At 43.3% G+C, this 12,870-nt stretch overlaps 1 protein-coding gene across 2 annotated transcripts in view; it reads right to left on the bottom strand.

Annotated features, from left to right (window-relative positions):
- The window catches only part of CCM2L (CCM2 like scaffold protein), a 25,233-nt gene that overhangs the window by 8,987 nt on the left and 3,376 nt on the right, over positions 1 to 12,870 (bottom strand). Inside the window, exons 3-6 of one of the 2 annotated variants that reach the window (XM_069073919.1) lie at positions 6,005 to 6,088; positions 5,603 to 5,786; positions 2,775 to 3,277; positions 198 to 333 (exon numbers count right to left, since the gene is read on the bottom strand). In XM_069073919.1, coding sequence (XP_068930020.1) covers positions 198 to 333; positions 2,775 to 3,277; positions 5,603 to 5,786; positions 6,005 to 6,088 — 907 coding nt within the window. The remainder of the gene's footprint in view (positions 1 to 197; positions 334 to 2,774; positions 3,278 to 5,602; positions 5,787 to 6,004; positions 6,089 to 12,870) is intronic. The other variant, XM_069073920.1, reaches the window with a different exon arrangement.

Below are 12,870 nucleotides of genomic sequence, written 5' to 3'. Positions count from 1 at the left end.
CCCCCCGCATTCAGTCACATAACCTCTCTAAGCTTCAGTTTTTCCTCATCTGTAAATATAAGGGGGCTGGACTACCCGATCTCTTGAGGGCCCTTCCAACTCTAACTTCTCTGATCGTTTGGTTCATTTCATTTTGGTTTGAGGACAAGTATGAAGACGGAGGCCCCAAGGGGAAGTCGCCCCGACCCAGGACTCACTGCGGCTGATAAGCCAGGGCCGTTCCGGGGTGGAGGTGTAGTGGTAGCCTGCCCGGTCCACACACTCTATGGTCTGATCTCCATAGATGATCTGGAAGACCTGGCAGATGAGAGCACAGGATTCTTCTGCTGCATCCTGACCACAAAAGAGAGGAGATGTTAGTCACTGAGAACAGCTCTGAGCTGGGGTGTGGGGGTGGTAGGTGAGGCAGCTTTGGCAGCCTAGAAAGTGAGAAACAGAGTGATGCTGAGAAAAGAGCCCTGGAGCAGAGACTCGGGAGACCCAGGTTCTAGACACAGCTCTGTCTCCAATTTGCTGTGTACTTTTGGACAAATTATATCCCCTCTCTGAGTCTTACTTTCCCTATTTGTGAAATGAGTGGGTTGGCCTGTGGGGTTTCTCTAGGGCCCCTTATAGCTCACATTCTATGCTGTTTGAAAAGGTTCCTTCCAGCTTTAACATTCTAACCGGTTATAACATTCTTCTCTAGCCCTCTCTTTGAGCCATTGTGACTATTCCCTACAAAGGGGCATTGGAGGGAGGCTAGGAGTCCTAAAGGCTCCAGAGGGGGAAAAAAAAGATTGATTCTCATACTAGGTCTTGACCATCCGGTTGGGGATATATTTAAAACAGGTCTGGCTTTGAGGGAACCCCCTTTAATTACAGGCATCCACATTGCAGGAGCTAGGGATGTGGCACCACTGTGATCTAGAAATTCCGTGTAAAATTTTTGGCCTTCCTTTCATACCAGAGAAGAAGTCTGAATTTTTTCTTTCTTTTACGGGGTGTTTACAATACCTTATTGTAAAATTTGGGTTGATATTATACAATATTATACATATGTTTTATGCATTCTGAGTTTAACTTTTCCTGTGTCATCTGAGGCTTATGCAAAACTCCCCCAAAATTACCATTTAATTTCTTATACCAACCTGCAATATATCAAAGCCATGATGAGGAAAGTTACAATGTGGAAGGGATAAGGGTACAGTCTGTTTTCAATTCAGTCGTGATACAGGATTGCGCTTCAGGGCCCCTCAGCCATAATGCTCTAAAACCCTCACTTTCATCTTTTCTCTCTTCTTGTGGCCACCACGCTAGTTCTGCCTGGTTTATCAGAGACTGCTTAACTGGTCTTCCTGCCTCCAAATATCTCCTCTGTTCAATCTGTCCTTTGTGTGATACTGGAATTATGTTCTTTATGCATGGATCTCTTCATGTTCCTCTTCTGTTCAAAAACATTTGATGGCTCCCTATGGCTTCCCAAGTAAAACTCAGACTCCTCTACCTGACATTCAAAACCCTCTATAACTGGACACAACCCTACCTTTCCAGTCACTGAATACTGTCTATCTTGCATTTTATCCTCTAATCAAACCAAGCAACTTTGTTCTTATCATGTATCCTGAATGTCCCCAACTCTGTGCCTTCGTTTATGTTGTGCTTAGAATGTGCCCACTCTCCATTTGAACTACTGAATCCTTATTCAACTTTCAAAGACCAACGCTTCCATGAAATCTTCCCTAATTCTCCCAGTTCTTGGTAATAACCTTGATCCTCAGACTTCAAATAGCATCCTGCACCTCTCTCGTGGATTTAACATATAATACTGTATATTGGAGTTTTCTGGGTTGGTATCTTATGCGCTTATTAGACTTTGAGTTCCATGAAAGTAGAGACTAGACAGAACACTGAATTTGGAATCAGAAAGACTAATTTGGGCCCTGAGCAAGTCATTTAACTTCCTTGAGACAAAAATTCCTTGTCTGTAAAATGGGGATCATACCAATTACTTCATGGGTTATTGTAAGAATCAAATGTATGTAAAGTTCTTTGTGAACCCCAAATTGCTATAGAAATGTGAATTCGTTTCTAAATTTTGTATTTTCCTCAGTTTCCAGTAAAGTGTTCTGCAAACCATAGGTGAATAATAAATATCAGTGGAGCTCTTTTTATAGTAGTGAAGGACTAGGAACAAAGTAGATACTTCTGGATAGGGGAATAAACAAATTGTGATACATGAATATGCCAGAATATTGAGTATTGTAAGAAACAATATGATGAATACAGAAAGTATGGAGAGACTTAGGTGAACCAATGCAAAGTGAAAGCTTGCAGAACCAGGAAAATAATCACATAGTAACTACATACTGTAAAAGGAAATAGCAACAAATAATCAAAACTGAATGCTGTGAAATTATAATGACCAAGCTGGGTCCTCAAGAAGGGATATAGAAATGTACTTTCATTCCTTCTTCACAGAGGTAGAGGACTATAGGTATGGAACTTTGAATATAATATTGGATTTGGTTGTTATGTGGTTTAATTTTGCTTAATTGTTTATTTTCCTCTTATTAATTCTTTGTTATAAGACATAGCTCTTTGGGAAGGGGAAAAGATATACTGGGAAACATAAGTGATGTAAAAATAAGAGACATCAATGAATTTTTTTTAAATGTCTGTTGAGTTGAAATTGGATGAATGTTGTAGCCCAGATTGGGGTTCTAGGGCCCCTCCAGTCAGATGATCCCCCAGCCCATAGCCCTTTAGTTCACTTTGGTGAGGGGACAACTCACCCTATTGGCAACTGCCAGGATGATAAGGTTGCAGTAAGCATCAGGGCTGGGATCCTGAGGGTCCAGGGGGTTGATACCAGGTTGTCGACGCTCCCAGCTGCCACCACTGAAGGTCTGGCGACGTTCCCAGCTTCCTCCGGGTTTGCTCCCCTGCCTCCGCTCCCAACTGCCCCCAGGTTTTCCCCCCTGCCGTCGCTCCCAGCTGCCACTGAATGTCTGGCGCCGTTCCCAACTACCAAAAGCCCGGCCCACAGCTTTCTTCTCACCAGCACCTTGCTTTCGTTCCAAGCTGCCACCGCCACTACCAGTGGCCCGGCCCTCGGTGCCCCCCCTCCAGTCCAGGCTACAGATGGTGTGGCGTCGCTCTACACCACTTGAAGGTGGTCTAGGTTCAGGACCACTGCCTGTTGACCTCTTCTCAGGGGTCATGCCAGCCACTCCAGGCTCTCGCCTGCCACCAGGGCACACATCCAGGCCGGCGGGCACTGGATCTACACCCAGGCCTAAGAGAGAAGGAAAGAATGACCACGTGCCCAAGACTAAGGGTTAAGGCACGGGAGCGAAAGGACATGTTGTCACTTGGGACCTGTCGGCACCTGATGCCAACAACATCACTGTTGCTTTCTCTTCCCTTCACATAGAAAGGAAGTATGGGATAGTGAAAAAGCTTTTGGGTAATGAGTCAGGACACATGGATCATGGTTCATATTATCTCTAAGGTATCTTCCAGCCTTAACAACACATACAACTAGGGGGTGGCTAGGTGGTGCAGTGAATAGAGCACTGGCCCTGGAGTCAGGAGGACCTGAGTTCAAATCCAACCTCAGCCATTTAACACAAAATTAGCCATGTGGCCTTGGGCAAGTCACTTAACCCCAATTGCTCTACATTCCCTCCTCCAAAATAAAAACAACAACAACAAAAAACCACATACAACTAAATTTTAGCTTGGTCATTTGCCACTTGCTAAATGTATGGACCTAGGGCAAGTCACTTGATTCCTAAGCCTTAGCTGCTTATCTGTAAAATGGTGATAATAATTCCTAAATCACAGACCTCATAGTAAGGTTCATAGTATTCCAGATTTAGAGATGGAATGGATCTGTCTAAGAGGTCATCCAGTGAGGAGATGGGTCCCAAGATGTGAGGTGATTTCCCCAAGGTTGCACGAGTAATGAATGGCCAGCAAGATCCTATGGTTCCTGATGCTGTACCCTTTTCCTTATACCTCACGGCTTCTCAGTACCACCAAATGAATAATGAAAGCAGATCTGATTCTAATCGGGTGGGTGACTGGTGGAATAGAAAGAACACTAGATTTTGAATCCATTCTCCTGGGTTAGAATCCAGTTTTGTTACTTACTACCTAAGTCTCACTATCCATAAGTATAAAATAAGGACTTGACCAGATCACATCTGAAGTCTGGAGAAGGATATGACAAACCACTCCAGTATCTTTCCCCAAGAAAACCTCAAATGGGGACATGAGGAGCTGGACTGAAAACAAATGAACAATAAGGTCCTTTATAGTTCTAAATCCCCTGGGATTGCAAACTTCTCTCATCCTCAGTTTCTGCATCTGCAAAAATGGGGATAGTTGCTGCACTCTCTGCCTCAAAAGAAGAGCTGTAGTGAACAAAGTGCTTTGTAGAAATGAGAGCTCTCATATTATTCCTGGACAAGGCACCCCATTGCTCTCCTCTCTTTGATGAGTGTGAAAGTCAGGGCAGAGCCACACAGAGAGAAGAAGCAATCAGAAAGCTAGGGTCAAATCCTGACTCACAACCACTGATGATGATGTTTCATTTTTTAGTTGTGTCTGACTCTTCCTGACCCCATTTGGGGTTTTCTTGGCAGATACTGGAGTGGCTGGCCATTCCCTTTGCCATCTCATTTTACAGATGAGGAATCTGGGGCAAGCAGGGTTAAGTGACTTGCCCAGGGTCACACAGTTAGTAAGTGTCTGAGGCTGTATTTGAACTTTAGGAGATGATGCTTCCTCACTCCTGGGCCTGGCACTCTATCCACTGCATCTCCTAGCTATCCCACAATCACTATCTGCCTGAGACTGGACAGGTGATATCCCTTGTCAGTTTCAATTTCCTAATGGGAGGAAGGGAATAAGATTTATGTAGTTCCTACTATGTGCCATTCACTGTGCTTTTTTACGAATATTAACTCATTTGATTCTTATAACAACCTTGTGAGGTAGGTGCTATTATTATCCCCATTTTACAGTTGGGCAAATAGAGATTTGAGTGACTTGCCCAAAGTTATAGTCAGCAACTGTTTGAGACCAGAGAAGGCCAGAATCTTTCTGATTCCAGGCTTGGTGTTCTTCCTACTGCCACCAGCTGTCTCTCCCCATCTCTATCATCTATAAAATAGGGGAGTAGCATCCTTTGTATGCTCCTCCTATAATCTAAGCACCCTGAGAGCAGGGACCTTCTGACTTTTGTATTTGTATCATCCCCAGCTCCTCAACTTGTTGATTAATTATTTGTAGGCCTAGGAGGTACTTGAGAGACTAGCATGAGGTCAGGAAGAGACGACCTCAAAGACAGAATCCTTTAGAATGACTTTGTTCTGGCCTCTAAAGGCACATCAACTGGTCCTTCCTCCAAGCTCATTTCCCACCTCATCCCTATCCCCAAACAGCAGCGATGTAGACTCCGCTAGTCCCACCCCTCTCCCCGCGCCCCTGGCCCCCGGCCCCTGGTCCCCACTCCCCGGCCGCCCCCCAACCCCCGGCCGCCCCCGGCTTCAGGCCCCGGCCCCTGGCCCCGGCCCAGTCTCCCCCTCTGGACCCGCCCCACTCGGTATCTCACCAGTCTTGAGCACCACGAGGTGCAGCGCATCGTCCTGCAGGTAGGAAGCAGCGGCAATCTCGTGCGTGGGGATGCGCAGGATCAGCTCCTCGTTGTCCCGCCACGTGAGGAGCAGGCACCTGGCGGACAGGCTGAGGATGCTGTCCTGCTCCGGGGTGCTCTTCAGGGGCAGCTCTTTCAGCTGCTGAGGGGCCAGAGCCAAGGAGGAGTGTCGAGGGAGCTGTTTCCCAGGCCTTAGCCAAGTCCATCCCCCTCCCCCGCACAGCCATTGCCTGCCCTTGCCCCTCTCGAGGCTTAACCTGCCCAGAAGCTCCACAGGAGGAAAGTGACGGTGGGAAGGGATGGGGACAGTGCCCCGCCCGCCCTGCCGCCCTCCCCACTCCTACCTTCCTCTCTCCTCACCCGTGCGGTGTCCAGCAGCTGCAGGAGTTCATCCCGGCTGGAGGGGTTCAGGGAGGAGGTGACCCAGGTTAAGTGGCCTAGAAACTTAACGGGAGGCCCAGAACGGTTACTAGGGCATGAGAGCTTTTGCTATCTCCCTTTGGGTTGAGACATTCCCCTAAAGGGAAGGATCACAGATTTAGAGCTTTTAGAAGGGAAGAGTACCCACCAGGCATCGGGCTAAGCGCCACTACAAACATCTCATTTGATCTTCACAACCTTAGAGGTAGCTGCTATTATTATCATTTTACAACTAGGTGAATAGAGCATTAATCCCATAAACAGGAAGACCTGAGTTTAAATCGGTCTCAGACACTAGCTGTGTGACCCTGGCCAAGTCACTAAAACCTCTCTTTGCCACAGTTTCCTCATCTATAAAATGAGGACAATAATAGTACCTCCCTTTGGGGTTGTCGTGAGGATCAAATGAGATGATCATTGCAAAGTGCTTAGCACAGAGTAGGTGCTATATAAATAATAGCTATGATTATCCGGATTTTACAGTTGAAGAAACTGAGGAATACAGAGGTCAAATGACTTGCCCAGGGTCACACTGCTAATATGCATCTAAGGTCAGATTTGAACTTGTGTCTTCCTGATTCCAAACCCAGTGCTCTACCCACTGGGCTACTAGATGCTTCTAGAGACCTTTATTTTCATCATATATTAATACATTATATTATAAGGGGTAATCATACCTCCTTATTGTACAGATGAGAAAATGAAGTTAAGTGACATAGCCAGGATCACATGGCCAGTAATGTCAGAGGGGGCTTTAGATTCTACTCTTCCTGACTCCAGACCCAGCAGCCTCTCCACTATATCTCTCTATGCTCCTCAGGGAATGGGAGAAGGTACATGATGGAGAAGGGGGAATCTGTACCTTTTGGCTGCTGATAATAAAAGAATAATGCCTCCCATTATGTAGCCCTTTAAGGTGTATAAAGTGATCACAGCAACCCTATGTAGTATAAATATTATCTCTATTTTACAAAAAAATAATAAACAGGAGTTCAGAAAGAAGTAACTATGGGCAAGGTAACAAAATTTATAAGCAGAACCAGGGTCTGAACCAAGGTCCTTTCACCTCAAATCCAATGCCATTTCTACTGTATCATTGCTGCAGTTTTGGGGGTTGGGACAGGGGCAAGGCCAAGGTGGGCTGCTTGTCACTTGGCCCCCTGCCATTTTTTCCACCATTTCCAGGACAATCAACACAGACCCACTAACTTCTGTTAGAGCCCCTCTGATGAGACTGTCCCTAGTGAGACCTTCAATATCATGGTTCTGCTGTTAGAGGACCTGGGTTCAAATCTCATCTCTGACATTACCTGTACAATCTTAGACTTTCTTAGACATTGACTTTCTCTGGGTCTTATTTTCCCCTTCTGTGAAATAAGTGGGTGGAATTAGGTGACTCCTGAGGTTCCTCCTAGTTCTAGGTCAATGGTCTTATGCACACTGGATAAAAGACATACCTTTCAGTCTGGAAGAACAGGGTTCAGATCATACCTCTTACACATACTAGCTCTATTACCATTTGGATCTGACAACCTCTCAGCGCCTTAGACAGTTCTTTAAAATTATATACCCTAGGGGTGGCTAGGTGGTGCAGTGAATAGAAGCACCAACTCTGGAGTCAGGAGGACCTGAATTCAGATATGACCTCAGACACTTAACACTTACTAGCCGTGTGACCTTGGGAAAGTCACTTAACCCCAATTGCCCTACCTACCCCCCTCCAAAAAGGAAAAAAAAAGACTATATACCCTAAAGAAAGGTCTGTATAAGAGAGGCAGTATGGTATAGTGGACAGAATGTTGGGTGACCTGGGTTCTGGGCAAGTCATTTCATTTCTCTGTGCCTTGATTTCCTCATCTGTAAAATGATGGGGTTGGGCTATATGACTGTTAAGGTTCCTTCCAATTCTTTATCTATGATCCACATCAGAAGTTTCACCTGTACTGAGGAAGCCTCAGGTCCAAATTCCCCTCCTCCCAAATTTTATGGCACTTCGCAAGCTTTGTGAAGTATTTTCCTCATAACTCTGTAATATAACAAGGACAATAATCACTATATAATTAACCCAGTGTTACAGATAAAGAGAACAGGATCAAGGAGGGCCAGTGACTTGCCCAGGGTCACATAGGATATATGTCTCTTTTTCTGGATCTTCATTCAGGTGAAACCTACTGATGGTAGACATCCCCCCAAGGCTCTATCTTGGGCCCTTTTCACTTCTCCTATTCATTTCAGTTGGTGCTCATCAACTGCCATGGATTCCATTATCATCTCTATACAGATGATTCTCAGATCAATTATTGGACTACCTGAAAGCCATGATCAAAAAAAAAAAAGAACCTAGAAATCATCCTTCAAGAAATTCTCAAGGAAAAAATTGCCCTGATGTTTTAGAACCAGAGGGAAAAATAGAGGTTGAAAGAATCTACCGATCACCTCTTGAAAAAGATCCCAAAAAGAAAACTCCTAGGAATATTATAGCCAAATTCCAGAGTTCCCAGGTCAAGGAGAAAATACTGCAAGCAGTCTGGAAGAAACAATTTGAGTATTGTGGAAACACAATCAGGATAACACAAGACCTAGCAGTTTCTATATTAAGGGATTGAAGGCCTTAGAATATATTCCAGAGGTCAAAGGAGCTAGGACTAAAACCAAGAATCACCTACCCAGCAAAACTGAGTATAATGCTTCAGGGGAAAATATGGTTATTCAATGAAATAGAGGACTTTCAAGCACCCTTGATGAAAAAAATAGAGCTGAACAGAAAATTTGACTTTCAAATACAAGAAGCAAAAGAAGCATGAGAAGGTAAACAGGAAAAAGAAATCATAAGGAACTTATTAAGGTTGAACTATTTACATTCCTATATGGAAAAACGATAATTGTAACTCATGAGACTTTTCTCAGTATGAGGATAGTTGAAGGGTATACATATGTAAATATGTATACATACACACATATGTATGTATAGGAAGATGTATGTGTGTATAAATATATATGTGAGTGTGTGCATATGTATGCACATGTATACATAGACAGAGGGCACAGAATGAGTTGAATATGAAGGGATGATATCTAAAAAATAAAATTAAGAGGTGAGAGAGGAATATATTCGGAGAAGGAGAAAGGGAGAGATAGATTAGGGTAAATTATCCCATATAAAAGAGGCAAGAGAAAACTGTTACAATGGAGGGGAAGAGCAGGAAGGTGAAAGGGAATGAGTCAACCTTATTCCCATTGAATTTGACTTAAGGAGGAAATAACATTCATACTAAATTGGGTATCTTACCCTACAGGAAAGTAAGGGGGAAGGGGATAAAAGGGGAGATGACAGAAGGGAGGGCAGATTGGGGGAGAGGGTAGTTAGAAGCAAACACTTTTGAAAAGGACAGGGTCAAAGGAGAAAATAGAATAAATGGGGGGGCGGGGTAGGATGGAGGGAAATATAGTTAGTCTTTCACAATATAACTACTATGGAAATGTTTTGTGTAACTACACATGTACAACCTATATTGAACTGCTTGTCTTCCCAGTGGGGGTGGGTGAGGAGAGAAGAAGGGAAAAGATCTGGAACTCAAAGTTTTAAAAACAAATGTTTTTTTAAAAAGCATAATAAAAAAATTTACTCATTTATATAGTGCTGTAAAGTTTGCAAAGTGCTTTACAAATATGTCATTTTATTCTCACAACAAGTAGGTACTATTATTATCCCTATTTTACAGAAGAGGAAACTGAGACAGACATTAGTGAAGTGACTTGCCCAAGGCCACACTGGATTTAAACTTGGGTCTTCTTGACTTTTGGTCCAGAGCTCTATCCACTGTGATACCTAGCTGCTTCGATCAACCATTCAATCCTATTCAACAAATTCTAGTGGTTCCTTATTACCTTCAAGGATCACCATAAAATCCTCTATTTGGATTTTAAAGTCCTTTATAACCTGGCCACTTCTTACCTTTCCAGTCTTTTTACATTTTACTTGCCTCTACACGACACTGGCTTTCTTGCTGTTTCTGCCACAGGATTTTCTCTCTTTGAACTCTGGGCACTTTCCCTGGCTTTCTGTCTCCCCTGCCTGGAATGCTCTCCCTCTTAATCTCTACCTCCTGGCTTCCTTGCTTCCTTCATGCCCCCACTAAAATTCTACTTTTTACAACAGAAGTTTTCCCTATCCCCTTAATGCTAATGCCTCCCCTCTAAAATTAGTTTCATATATGTGTGTGTGTGTGTGTGTATGTCTATATATCTGCAGCTATATATCTTGCTTGTACATAATTGTTTGCATGTTGTCTTCCCCATTAAGCTGGAGACACCTAGATGAAGGGGAAGGGAAGGAAAAGGACTTGCATTTATTAAGCACCTACTGTGTGCCAAGTACTGTTCTAAGAGCTTTACCAATATTAGCTCATTTGATCTTCACAACAACCCTGGGAGGTAGGTGCTCTAGCATTGGAGGTGAGAGAAGAATATATTGGGAGAAGGAGAAAGGGAGAGATAGGAAGACCTGAGTTCAAATGTGGCCTCAGACACTTACTAGCTGTGTGACCTTGTGGAAGTCATTTCTCTTCTGTCTGTCTTAGTTTTCTTGACTGTAAAATGGGGATCGTAATAGTGCCTGCTATTTTTTTCTTTCTTTCCTTCCCCATTAGATTCTGCATTCCTTCAGGCCTGGGACCATCTTTTGTTTTTATTTATATCCCCAATGCTTAGCACTGTGCCTAGCATATAGTAGGTGCTTAATAAATGCTTATTGACTTGTTGACATAGCAAGGCAGTGCCAAAGCTGGGACTCAAATTCATTGCCCTTTTCCCTGTACCATACTGACTTATCCTTTTTCTCCTATCCTTTACATTCTGAAAGCATTTTCACTCTCTTATTTAATCCTTAACAAAATCCCTGTGACATAGGAAGGACCATTCATTCACAAAATTGAGTTTTATTGTGGAAAGAACCTTGAATTTGGACTCAGAGAACCAAACTGAAAACCCAGCTCTGGTAAGTAAGTACCTGACCTTGAACAAATCATTTAACTTTGTGGGGCTCAGTTCCATCTATAAAATAAGGAGTTTGGAAGAGATAGCTCCCTCTAAGATCCCTCCAGCTTAAAATCCTATGTGTAGAACACTGTGCTGGGAAGTAGGAAAACAGCAAAATTTAGATAAGATTTGGTTCCTGCCCTCCTAGAGCTTAGAGTCTAAAAGGAGAGTGGAATACACACACACACACACACACACACACACACACACACACAATTGTTCTCATTTTTTCAGATGAGAAAACAGAGGTCCAGGGGTCAAGGTCATATCTTAAGCTAGTGGTGAGCCAGGACTAAAAAAACTCTCCAGACCAGTTTAGTAATCTCAGGAGTCTTGCCCAGTAGTCAGTTAAGGGGAATTTGTCTAATCAACCTTCTAGAGGTTGTCTAAACCCTGCTCTGGGCCAAACCAAGAGGGGAGAGGAGGTGGAGATTCAAGGTGTGGGGGAAGACCCTTAAGTCAGTCAGTCCATAACCATTTATTAAGCCCCTCCTATATGCTACCCACTGTGCTAAGTGCTGGAGATACAAAGACAGACAAAAGTCAGTCCCTGTCCTCACAGAACTCAGTCTGATTAAGGAGAAAGCATTTAAACAACTATGTACAATATATACAGGTGCCATTTCAAATGTTAAGGAACAAAGAACTACATTCATAAATTCTCTCCACCTTAGACAGCAATGTACTCTCTCCCAATCTGTTCTTGGGATCCCCAAGCATCTCTGGCCCCAGATCCTAGGATTCTAGGACATCATCACACACAGAGACCCAACTCTCCTGATCCTGTAAATTTTAAAGCATTAAATAAATGTGAATTATTATCAGTAATAAACCTATGGACTAGAGAATGAGACTAATTAGTTGCAGCCTATGTCCACTGCCCAGAGTTAGGTAGTAAAGTAGATACTTCATAAGGAACTTCCTAAGTTAAAATCCAGCCCTAGACACTTACTAGCTGTGTGACCCTGGACAAGTCACTTAACCCTGTTTGCCTCATTTTCTTCATCTGTAAAATGAGCTGGAAAAAGAAATAGAAAGCTATTCTAGTACCTTTTCCAAGAAAACCCAAAATGGAGTCACAGAGAGTAGACACAAATGAAATGACTCAATAACAAAATGTCTACTGCGTTCTGTTAGACTATAAGCTCCTTGAGGGCAGGGGCTGTCTTTATTTCTATTTCTATTTGTATCCCTAGTACTTAGCAAAGTGCCAGCACATAACAAGTACTAAATGAATGTTTATTCACGGACTGAGGAAAATAATTTCAAAAATTTATAGTTGTGTTTCACTCATTATATGTCAGGAGTGAGTCTGGATGGGTCTCTGTTAGTGTGGATATATGTATCTTCTGTGTTTGCATGTGACTTATAGAATCACACCACTTAGAACCAGAAAGAATCTCGAAAGTTATCCAGTCAACTCCTGAAGTCAGATCAGGATGAAACTTTAGGAACCTCCAGTTCAGTATCTCCATATTACAAAGGAAGAAACCAAGGCCAGAGGATAAGGGATGTGTTCAAGGTCACACAGTATTTCAGTGGTAAAGATGAGGCAAGGACCAAAGGCTCCTGATTCCTGAGCCAAAGCTCTTTGCACTACACCACACTGGCTGGCTGTCTATCTCTCTGTCTATCTATCTATCTATCTATCTATCTATCTATCTATCTATCTATCTATCCATCCATCTATCTATCTATACAGCTATCTCTGTCTATCCATCCATCCATCCATCCATCCATCCATCCATCCATCCATCCATCCATCCATC

This window comes from Petaurus breviceps, unplaced genomic scaffold (assembly GCF_028583685.1).
Source record: "Petaurus breviceps papuanus isolate PSGF00001 unplaced genomic scaffold, PetGlider_PUasm1.0 90879, whole genome shotgun sequence".
In the NCBI taxonomy this organism is placed as follows: Eukaryota; Metazoa; Chordata; class Mammalia; order Diprotodontia; family Petauridae; genus Petaurus; species Petaurus breviceps.
Note: the sequence above shows the minus strand (reverse complement) of the source record. Positions and strands in the feature narration are given on the sequence as shown.